Raw genomic sequence first — 12,677 nt, forward strand, 5'->3', positions numbered from 1 at the left:
AATATGACGCACTCAAAACTGCTAGTGCTGGTCCCTCGGGATAGGCGGTGTTCGATTGGATTCGTTTTTGACAGTTAAACGCGAATCCAATCGATCCAAAATGGAGTCTCCGCAGTTCCCCAGTTAAGCTCAGCAGGAAATAAACCGGAATTCTGGCTGGTTCCAGTTCGCATTCCGGCTCCAGTGACACAACCGATTCTAGTTAGACACTTCCCCACGCATTCTAAGGTTGTGTCACTGGAGCCCTATACGAGCTGGAACCAGCCAGAATTCCAGTTCATTTCCGGCTGAACTTTACTGGGTCTCTTTTTAGAGTTTTTCAACTTCATCAACAAATCATAGAGTGTCGTTCCAAAAGAGATTATAACGGATTATATCTACTAGAGAGAGCAAAGCGCTACTGTCTCCATGTATTCACGGATTGAAATATGGGGTCTCGCTCTAGCATGTTATATCCCATTACTTTGACATGTGTGACCCGGGGCAATAGGTGTCAAACTAATGGGTCTATCATACCCAGTAAAGTTCAGCCGGAAATAAACTGGTATTCTGGCTGGTTCTAGTTCTAACTACCCTCTAAGAACGGTTGATTTCAAAATCGTCCAATGAAGGACGTTCGTTGGACCAAATTAGGTAATACTTTCATGGAAATATTTAAGAGATGGCACTGCTTCAGTGGTGGCTATGGTGAATTTAAATGTATGGGAAAGATATTACAACTTGGGATTTTGGAGAAACTATAATATTGTGGTTGTAAAATGAATACACATTTGATGCAGAAAAAATATGTTGTAGAAGTTTATTTAGATACTTACTTGAAAATTTTCATATAAAATCTAAAAAAACTGTTTGCGTCCATACATTTTACTCATTGGTTTCCACCAAGAAAAGTTGAAACTCTTTCTCTCACAACTCTCTGTTTCACTCGTTTTGACAGCAGATTCCCTGCTCATCGCATTCGGAATGTTTTCTTTTAGAATTTAAGCGCAAATGTAACAACCGATTCGAAAACCGATTCATTCAGGATGGGTTGTTACCTTCGGTTGGAATTCCATCATAAATCAGCTCATATTCCAAATCTCATTACGAATGTAATTTACTGGGATGAGGATATTTTATGGTACGGACATCTATGTGTCGTCATAAAGAAGCTCTAGTTTCATGTATATTGCCGCAAGATGTTTAAAATATGGAAAAGCGCACCCTATCATATAACGTAAGCAGAAACGACATAAACTACTCAATTGGGCAACGTCCAAATAACCGTTCAACGTTGGATCCGTGTTGAACGATTTTGAAACAATTTTTTGGACCTTTCAGTGGGTAGAATCGGTTGTGTCACTGCAGCCGGAATGCGGAACTGGAACCAGCCAAAATTCCGGTTCATTTCCGGCTGAGCTTAACTGGGTATGTGAGAGCGAGATAATAAATTTTCAGTGTTAGCAGCGACATGCGACCTCTATCTCTTTTGTCGTTCCCGCTAATATTCAAATAAAGATGTCGCTTACACTAGTCTTGCATTTTGGCAACACTTTCTCGATGTTGATTGATATTTGCTTGCTTGAATGCTGCCTACTCGGTTATAACTTTCTTGTGATATTTATAAGAAAAGCGGTTATTTTTCAATTGAATCGGTTCGTCGCATAACAAACAAAAGCGATACAAGAAAAACCGAAGTATAAAATTTAATCATTGGATCTGATCTGTTTTAGATTGCTTGTTTTATTTGGAAAAGACCTTTATATTTCTGAAATAAATGTTAGAATAGTGTTAAAAGTGTAGAAAAGACACGAATTGCACACTGTTGTTTGAATCGTTATATACAAACTTGCTAAAATGAGCTCGAAAGGCAAGCGATCGTCGGTAAGTCCGTTACAGCATATAAGTGGGAATCGGTTTGACAATAAACATTCACCGCTTGTTTCAGATTCTGAAGAAACGTCCTTCGGTCGATCCGGGAAGTTTAGAAGCAAGTCCAAGTGAAACTACTGCTACCCTGAAATCAGCAAAACGGATCGGATTTAAGCCGAAAAAATCAGTCAAGTGAGTATATTATTGTTTTCTTCTGTTCCGTAAATTAAAAGCGCCTTTTATAGGGAGTTCTTTGCTTCTGATGAAACGGCTACTATTTGGTGCAATTCGTATGAACTATCGACCGATGGAACTCCGAGTCATCTAACGATCAACGACACGACACAGAATATGACCAAGTTGGATAATTCTCTACTTGGAACCAGTGAATGTGATCGAAAGGACAAAGAAAATGTTGAAGATCGTCGTATTAGTCCAAACAATAGCAGCATTTGGAATCTGTCGGTTTCGGCTAGTGAGGAGGAGAGACGTAGAATGCGTGGGGAAGTGTCGGTCAACTCCAGTGTGCTAAATGTTACAGATCGACTGTTTCTAGAACCAGCAATACAACGCCCTGTTATGCGACAAAAACAATCTTTGAAAATAGCGGATTCGATTGCTATGGATGTTAGTCCCGTCAAGTGTGAAGGAAAAAGTTCACCGCGAAAAACTATTTACTATCACCCGAAACAAAACATTTTCGTAACAATAGATGATGTTCCGGTTCATAATCGAAACGGTTTTAGTGAAAATCGGGTGCCAAATGATACCGATATAAACTTTTTTGGTCCTCCGGAGGCAAGTGCCAGTGTTACTCAAGAAGAACCAATTAAAATTCTTTTTCAAACGTCGAGCATTCCTAATTCATGGCGAAATAAATTGATTCAAACCGAACCACGTTCTTCGACAGTAGAGAAGCGGTCGTTGGCCGTCAATACGGATCACTCAGCTGGCTGGAGCTCTCAAGTAGCAGAAGGAGAATTTTTGGCTCAGCGGAATACGTTTGGAAATAGTCAATTCGATATATCGGAAGCATGGAACTCTCATCCGACCGCAGCACTAAAACTCAAGCTTCTTCAGCAAGGACTGCCTCCTACCGCGTATAATTCGCGCTTTTCTGACGAAGGAGGAGGTGCTGAAGAAGACATTGATTCTACCATTGCAATTACTCAGACAGTAGCTAAAATGCTAGGACCGGGATCGAGGCCTATTTCGCTTGAGAGTTCCCGAGATGTGATTGAGGTAGTGCATACAGAATTTTTATTAAATTTTAAATAAGTGGGGAGAATTTTTATTTACAGGAAAATAAGCAGGAACCAATGGAGACTTCTATGATTGTCGAAGAACAATGCCAGAACGGCACTACAGCAGTAGGTGACATTTTGTTATTGGAGGAATCGTGTGATGAACAGATCCCGTCAAATAGTCTCAGCCGAGCAAGACCATTTATTCCATCCGTAATTCCTATGGATGAAAGTGAGTGTTCATCTTCGGAGTTAATTGAATCCCTCTCATGTAAACGACGAGGGTTAGAAAAGCATTCGACTCTACCTGACACCAACCCAACTAGCATTCTATGCTCCCAGAACGCGGAAAAAACTCTTCTCAATGTTAGTAACATGCACTTGGATGTACAATCACCTCCTAGGAGCATTCCAACCACTAGCAGACGAACGGTTATTTGTGAAGAAAATATACCGAATGAAAACCAAGGTTATTTGACGATTCCCGAAAGTGCAGCAAACACACCTCCGAGGCCTCAATTGAGACCGACTGTCTATGAAGATGAAATGGATGAGTCCCACGTTAAACAATCGGCGCCTCCTCCAATAGAAAAAATAAACATGAACCTATCTGACTTAGTTTTTTGCAGGAATAGCGTTGGGTTGGATTTAGTGATTGAATCGGATCCGAAACAAGAGGCTAATCGGCCTAAACTTCACCGGATGCCACCGAGACCACTAAACTATAATACTAGGCCCGGTATAACGGCTAAAAAAGATAGCGAAAAAGCCTCCTGTGATAAAGAAGAAATGTGTGTGGATACTCAGGAAAACATATGGTCTCTAAATAGCAACTCAAGAAAGACGACAAACCTTCCGTTAGATGTGACACTAGATTTGGATACACCGAAGGACGCCAAGAAATCACAGAAACAGCCACGTCAAACTATTTATGCACAAGAAGTCATTGATCTTACGTGCGCAACAAGTCCATTGCAGCTAGTCGCGCGAAAAACCGATTATAATTTGTTTGACGTTTCTATGCAAAGTCCTGCAGGTGAACCTGATGACGCTGGCACAAAAAGAACGACGATTTGTATGAGAGATGATATCAACCAGACTACTCCGGAACAGATAGTCGAAGTGCCTTTTAGACCAACAATACTATTAAATGAAAATCTAGATGATTGCAAGTTAGAGCCACGTTCTGGGTCTCTGGAAGACCTTCGAAAGTACGGGCATTCTAGAAGGACAGATGGGGATTTTATAGCGATTGAAACGTCTGACAAAGAACACTCACAAGCTAACACTAGGAAAACAATTACGTATGCTGGCGAAATGGAATACTCGCTAGTAGTCGGAAAAGAGTGTGAAAGAAATTCACGATTGAAGGTGATCTCTTCTGATGTGCAAAGTATTGACGAAACTATTGACTTCACCAGACCGAATTCTGTAGATCAGGCGCAGCGTAAGACTCTTAGCTTTGGTAGCGAAATGGACGAAAGTAAAACAATGTTTTCACCCCAACAGTCTGTCGAGAAGCACACGAAAGATAACTGTAGGAAAGCAATACCGCCTATTAGCGAAATGGACTACTCGTCACCAGCCGAGCTGCAATGTGACAAAGCTTTGCGCCCAAACGTGATTTCTTCTATTGGTCAAATTATGGAAGAAACCAATGACTCTGCGAGACGGAAATCTGTAGATCAGGCACAGCGTATAACCACTAATTTAGGCAGCGAAATGGATGAAAGTAAAACAGAACAGTCTCTTGCCACACTGCTTCTCCCAAAAAATTCTGCAAAAAAGAACAAACAGGGTGGTAGTAGGAAAACCGTTGAAAATGTTGCCGAAATGGAACTCTCGTCACTAGTCGAAAAGGAATACGGCAGAACTTCGCAGTATTCTTCTATTGGACAAGTAATGGATGAAACTATTGACTTTGCGACATCATATCAAGCAGATAGGGCGCCACATAAGACCGCTAGTTGTGGCAGCGAAATGGACGAGAGCAAAACAGAAGATTCTCCCACTGCTCCGCAGCTTCAACAGAAAGCGCGTCAAACATTTACTGCTCGCGAAAGTATGGATGAAATTACTACTGAAAATCTTAAGAAAGAAGCGCGTCCGCAACAGCTGCAGTCAAATATTTTCTCTCGTAGAGGTACAGATTACAGTTGTGAAGATATGAACGAGACTAGGAGCGATTTGTGTGTAACATCTTCAGTAATTGTGCCAAATAGTAATTATGATCGACCACAAATAACACCCGTTCGGAAGTTAACCCAAACAAGCCATAGTATTTGCGATAATGACGAAAAAATTCCCATTGTTCGAATGTCTGATAGAATTACGGTACTCGACAAGACACTTGGTCAAACAAGACCAACATGCTTCACTGTAGAAAATATTGAACAAACAGTTAGTCCTTCAAAACTCTTGATGTTGCACAAAAATCCCTGTGAAACACGGTTAAGTACTTTCAGCCCCGTGGGTATGGACGAAACGGTTGTTTCTGACTGTTGTAAACCAAATGATCAAGGCAAAACTGTCAATTTAGTTTATAAATCCCGCCATACGAATTTTGTTGTTGAAAATATGGATGAAACAAGTGATCTTAGCGAAAAGCTTCCCTCACCAAAATCATATCAAACCGTTTTGCGAGATGTGGACATGGGTCAGACACTTTCTTCTAATATTCGAACATCAGCAATAGTTGAACAGACTTACTCGCAAGCCTCTCCGGTGAATAGTACGGCAAATGACTTCGAATTACCTTTACCTCAAAAATCTTGCCCAGTAAGCTTTGTGGAAGTCGAAGAACTCACAAATCCTGTGAAACAATCAAACATCTTTCAGCAAGTGGACATGGAACAATCGCCTAAAGAAAACTCGTTGAAAATGGAACTGAGTTACACTGCGGTTTCTCAGCATGCCCTTAATAAGTCCTGCCAAACAAGCTATATCGAAGGGTATTTCCAGAAATCATCTACTTGTGGATCGTCTGGTGGTCGATCAACACCAGACAAAACTCGCCAAACAATGTACGATGCTAAAGAATTGGATGAAAGCGACCCTACATTGAAAAGTGTGCCACACTCAATACAAGCCGAGCAACTACTAACATTTGATCAAAGCCTAATTGACAAAAAGCGTGGTACAATCTTCTGCAACGATGACATCGATGAAACTTTTTCGACTCACCATCTCGTGGTACCAAGCAGAAACAAACTAGCGATCAACTCGACCACCGATGTACCGACTGCAACTAGTTCTTCGATACTGCCTCAGGTTGCGATGGCAGAAATTACGGTAAACGTGCAGAAAGAAACGGAGAAGAAATCAGCGGAAGAAATGAACAAAACCTGTGCTCAATCTGAATTGCAGCCGTCAAGGCAAACAAACTCCCGGAAGACGATCTATAGTGAGGATGACATGGAGCAGACTGCTGTCGGGCATCCATTCACAGTGATGACAGCACTAGGTTTGGAAGATATGATTGTCGATGTGAACGTTCGCCGAAAAAAATTTTCGCCATCAGTAGGTGAAAAAAGCACCCACGAACTGCCGGAGAATGTAGTTGATGGTGAGTATACATTTTCTCTTGGTTAATATTGAATGCACTCAGAAATCTAATAAGGTTTGCTACATGATCCGAAAATAGCAGATTGAGTTGATTGATTTGCTTTACTATAAGAAATGTGTGGACATTTTACTCTTCTAATCGCTTTAATGAAAAGTTAGTGTTGGAGCACTCTAGCGGGCAGCACAGATGTAACTAAAATTTTCTTACTAAAACATGACTCGTATTATACACTAAAATTCTTCTAAACATACTATTGAGCTGAACCTAGCGATTATTTCACAAAAATGTATGATTGATGGGAATGGAGTACTAATACACAACCATGCGCTGCTAGGCTTCATGCAAAACTGACTTAGACATCACATTGTTAAAAGTTTAATAACTTCTAACAAAGCCGGACTGACTTGCAGTTGTAGGCAATTAAATTATCTTTCTTTTTCATTTGCCGTGACAATCGGATACATATAGTGCCACTTAGTGGTGAAAATTCGAGCTAGTGGGTTTTCTCCACGTAAATTGTCGAAAAATCCTATGCAAACTTCAGCACGTTGTTCCGGTAGCTAGGCTTGTCCGATTTGCTTCAAATTTAGAGTAAGTTCTCTGATGGGGCTAGGACTAAGATTCAGGAGTGAACCGATTGTGTTTTCAAAAATTCATAATTTTTTGGACACTCCCAGTGTTGGAATTTAGATTGTAGGGTTAAAAATCACAAGGGCGATTTTAGAAGCCTCTTAAGACAGATTTCTTTCGGAAATCATCTATGTTAAGAGTGTTAATTGTGACATCCCACTAAGCCGCTCAAAGTATGTCAAGAAAAAGTTGGTTCTGATTTTTTTTTAAATTGTAGATTTCAGTAGGCTGAAAAATGAAAGGGCGATTCTTCAAAAGGGTTTGGAAGGCGGAATTTTATTACTTTGTCATGAAACAAATCTTATTGGCGATTATGAAACACGTCGCAATACTTTCGTCGCAGCCCAGATTTTCTCAGTCAGACTTTTTGTATTACATTTTGCTTATTTTGAAATTCAAAATGTCATTCTAAAATTTGAAAAATCTGTGTAACTAAACTATGACCCGTATACGTAGCATACTTTGAAAAATTAAAATTCCAAGCAAAATATAGTAAAAACGGAATTTATTAAAAAAAATTGAAAATATTAGGGTACAAAAAGTATGATATAAATGCTAACTCGTTATCTTATACCTAACTTTGCGTACTAAATCTGTCCGTGGGCTTGGCGGTGGATTCCAGACTGCAATTTTTATGCTTAGGGATTTATAGCTTGGAGACCTTGGATTCTGTTGGTCCTTAGAATCTAATAGCAATTCGGCGCGTGCTTCAGATGGTGGATAGAGGCGAAGGGATACCCTGACGACCAGCAGATTGAGTTATTTTTGCTGTCAATTCAACTAGATCCAGACCGATGCAGTATCTTATGGTTGTTGGTTCATTACACATGATTGAAGTTAAATATTCAATTTGCACAATGTTTAAAACTTAAATGAATTAGCTAAAGTGTTGGAATTATACCAAATCAAAACCAAATCTAAAGTAAACATCATTCAATTACACAATGTTTAAATTTAAAATTTAAGTGAGCTTTCCAAAATTCAAAGGCTCAAAATTTACCTAGTAATCTAGAAGAACCATCATACACGCGAACCAAACCGGCAAATAAAGTGGCTATGTTCCCAAATATAAGCAATTTTAAATACATCTGTGGCAATCGGACTCGAAAAAAGAAGTTTATTTTACTTAGCGATAGGGATATTTATTCACTTATAAAAATGTTCTGAACGTGCGTACGCGTCGCTGTGTAATCGCGGTCTCATTTTCTCTGATGTCTCGTTTGGAACGGCAGTGATGCCAGAATAGTCCACAGGGCCCTCCCAGTTACACCAGGAGTCGGACACGATGTCCAGATGTTGTAACTTTAGTGTGATGATCGTCTGGAGGGTGCTGGCTCAAATCCGGGTTACAAATAAAAGCGGCCTTAACACGGTCTATAGAAATACGCTGTTGTTTTCCAGAAATAATCACGTCCATAAACTTCATGTCTCGTCCAACTACTTTAAAAGGACCTTCATAAGGCTGTTGTGATGCTCGTTTCACAGAGTCTACATGTGCAAATACATGTGTACATGTTTTTAAAATCGCCATCAACAAAAATTGGTCGCTTCCCATGTAATTTCATACCTTGGGGTTAGATATTATCAAAGGTCTGGTGTAGCATTTGGGCTAACTTCGTACGGTTGACGTTTGAAGGTGTCGGCTGGAAAAATTCGCCAGGTATTCGCAACGATTGGCCCTAAGCTATTTCTGCAACAGAGCACTGTAGATCATCTCTGTATGCTGTTCTGAGACCAAGCAAAATCATAGGGAGTTCGTTGCACCAATTTTTAGAGTTTACACACATAATCGATGCTTTAAGCGTGCGGTGAAAGCGTTCCACGATACCATTTACTTGCGGATGATAAGCGGTTGTGCGAATATGGGGGACACCCAAAATTTGTGTTAATTCGCGAAACATATCGCTCTCAAATTGCCATCCTTGACCAGTGGTTAAATTTTCCGGAACACCGAATCTGGAAATCCATGTTGTGCAGAACTCTTGGGCTACTGAAGCTGCTGTCATGTCTAGGAGTTGAACAGCTTCAGGCCATCTCGTAAACCGGTCAATCGTTGTCAAAAGGTAGCGATAACTCTGTGACGGTGGCAAGGGTCCCATAAGATCTATATGTACGTGCTGAAAACGTGTTTTTGGGAGAACGAATTGTCCTAACGGAGATACGGTATGACGGAAGCCTTTGATTTTTGGCAGCTTATGCAGTGCTTGACAAAGTGAGCAATATCACGATTCATGGATGGCCACACAAAACGCTCAGAAATCAATTTCCTAGTACATCGTACCCCTGGATGGGAAGCTCCATGAAGTAGTTCCATGACGGCTTGACAAAATGCTTTAGGGACAAAAGGACGTAGCTTACCAGTGGAGATATCACAGTGGATCTGCTGAGACCAACCGTCCATTCTTTTTGATTCGAATTTCAGTGATGTGTTTGAATGGTTGTACGTCATTTCCCGGAATACCATCCCCCGGAATACCACATCCCGGAAAACTATTTCCCGAAATGTACCATATCCCGGAATATCGTTTCCCGGAATGAACCATTTCCCGGAAAACCATTTCCCGGAATGTATCCCGGAAAACTGTTTCCCGGAATGTATCATTTCCCGGAAAAACCATTTCCGGAATACCATTTCCCGGAAAATAGAAAAACTCGTACCACACCGACCAAACTTATTTTTAGAAGACCTGCTATGCAGCTAATTGTGTTCTGGGAGATTTTACCTACTTTAGAACATGAAAAGTTGTTTGAAAATATTTTTATTTTTTTTTATCTTGAGTGGTTATTGTGGTGAAAAAACAGATAGCGACAAGATTGCAAAACTGTCATTTTAAAGATTTAATCTTTTCGATTCCGCGATGTTAGGAAAATTTATTTAAATTGATCATTATATGAACAACTTACGAACGACAGCTTAGCAACATGGGAGGATTTGAAAAAATCGAGTGGGGAATGAAATACACCCCAATGGGATATCCATAAATTAAATGGGTACCAAAATAGTAACAAATACTTTCCAAAGCGAGTGGCTTAGATGAGTCTGGGTAGTGTTACAGGATCGTTTCAGCCAATGATTCCTTGCATAGTTGAAAGCTTGATGACGCAGCATCAGTCCACTAGGGTGTACCCCATATGGCATAATGGACGTTTGGTATAACGGGTTTGGCATAAAGACGTTTGGCATAATGGACATTTGGCATAATTCTTATTGAGAGGTAGGAACATTTGGTATTATGGACGTTTGGCATAATACCTATTGGGGGTTAAGGGACATTTGGCATCACGGACGTTGGGCATAAAGGACATTTGGCATAATACCTATTGGGGGTCAAAGGGACATTTGGCATAATACTTATTGGGGAGTGAATCCAAAATTATCATAATCAGCTTTCGTCATATATATGATGTTTTATTTTGTTACTTGTTTTGTTATCAACAGAAAAAAATATTTTTTATATTATATGAATCACGCAATCTGTAAGTAGTTAGATGGATCGCAAAGAAAAATGATTAGAGATAGGCACATTTGAACATATTTTAATATGTTAAAAGGGTGCTTTGGATTACGTGATGTGAATTTAGCAAGTGAAATTTCCGTAATTCGATAACTTGAATAATGAGTAACATGTAAACTGTACCCCAGTCACCGTGGCAAGCAGAAAGTTAGCAACAGTTGAGCAAAGCGAAAATGATGCTGGCAGAGTTTCTGCGAGCATTTTGCGCGATTTGCGCGAGAATTCTGGCAAAGAATTCGCTCAAATGCAACAACCGTTTCTGACAGAAGCGGTTAAACCAACCGATGCTGCTCACTTTTACCCATAATCCAGCCAGGATTGTACGACCAAGATCTCTGTACGCTTCCTGCCACATCTTTGACAGATGTTTTGCTCTATTCGTGCTAAATTCTACCAGGTAGGAATTGCCAGGATCTTTGCACAGTTTATGTCCGAGTTATGCCAGAGTTTTGCTCGGTTCCTGTCAAAATTTGCCAGGTAACGCGAGCGAAACCGTGTTCGCCCTAGCTCCACTAACCCGACAGGATAGGCGTAAAAATCTGACAGGGCTGCCAAACCAAGACTGACAAAAATCTAGCAGAGCGGTCTCTGCCAGAAAATTTGGTGATCGGGACATTGTACAGTACTACAGTAGAATACAGAAGTATAATAGCGTTCTTTGTAAAGAACGGCGAATCACTATACTTTTCATATACTATTTATTTATTAATATGCACAGAATAGTATACATATTGCGCGCACGAAAGGTTCCTCCATGCGCTTCGCACGCGCTGACGTGCAGAAACTCTTACAGCCAAACCCGTGTGTGAGCGAAGAGTGTGGCGGTATGCTTTGCGCGCACAGGGTTCGATTGAAAAATTCATAACAAGAAAAAAATACGTGTCAAATATTTTAGACAGCCAAATCGAAAAAAATGTTAAAAAAATTGGGGTGGTAAATTTTATGTGGAATGCCCCATATATAATGTAAAGTAGGATGCACCACAATTCTGTGCATAATAGTAATTAAATATTATATGCAAAGCATAGCAATACAGCCTTCTTTACAAATAACACAATTATACATCTGTATTCTGCTGTAATACTGTACATGTTTCTCTTTATTCAAGTTATCGAATAACGGAAGTCTTACTTGCTGAATTTACACCACGTAATCCAAAGGAATCTTTTAACCCATTAAGAATAATGTGTGTAAATGTACCTATATTTAGTCGTTTTTTTGCGATGATCCATCTAAATACTTATAGATTGCGTAATTCATACAATATGAAAAAAATATTTTTTTTGAGTTGATTCCAAATTACGAAATAAAACATCGTATATATGACAAAAGTTGATTATGATAATTTTGGATTCGCTCCCCAATAAGTATTATGTCAAATGTCCATTATGCCAAATATTCCTTTACCTCCCAATAGGTATTATGCCAAACGTCCATTATGCCAAATGTCCCTACTTCTCAATAAGCATTATCCCAAACGTCCAATATGCCAAACGTCTTTATGCCAAACACGTTATGCCAAACGTCTATTATGCCATATGGGGTACACCCCGCATTTATCTAAATTTATGACAAGTCCATGTTGACGCAGGCGATCGAATACTATCCGCAGATGTTCCAGATGTTCTGCAAAAGATTTAGAAGCGATGCAGGTATCATCTATGAATACGACAACAAAATCTAGATAACCTAGAATTTTGTGCATATAACGTTGGAATGTCTGGCTTGCGTTACATAACCCAAATTGCGTGCGTGTGAACTCAACCAATCCAAACGGTGTGATGACCGCTGTTTGGGTATGTCTGCTTCTTCTACCGCAACCTGGTGGTATGCGCGCTCTAGATCGAGTGTCGTGAAAGCTGACTTATCGCT

At 40.0% G+C, this 12,677-nt stretch overlaps 1 protein-coding gene across 1 annotated transcript in view; it reads left to right on the forward strand.

Annotated features, from left to right (window-relative positions):
- Positions 1-1,649: 1,649 nt before the first annotated feature.
- The window catches only part of LOC131693580 (uncharacterized), a 44,662-nt gene continuing 33,634 nt past the window's right edge, over positions 1,650-12,677 (forward strand). The window contains exons 1-4 of the mRNA XM_058981506.1: positions 1,650-1,863; positions 1,928-2,043; positions 2,097-3,093; positions 3,153-6,660. Coding sequence (XP_058837489.1) covers positions 1,837-1,863; positions 1,928-2,043; positions 2,097-3,093; positions 3,153-6,660 — 4,648 coding nt within the window. The 5' untranslated portion in view covers positions 1,650-1,836. The remainder of the gene's footprint in view (positions 1,864-1,927; positions 2,044-2,096; positions 3,094-3,152; positions 6,661-12,677) is intronic.

The sequence above is a fragment of the Topomyia yanbarensis genome, chromosome 3 (genome assembly GCF_030247195.1).
Source record: "Topomyia yanbarensis strain Yona2022 chromosome 3, ASM3024719v1, whole genome shotgun sequence".
NCBI classification, from domain to species: Eukaryota; Metazoa; Arthropoda; class Insecta; order Diptera; family Culicidae; genus Topomyia; species Topomyia yanbarensis.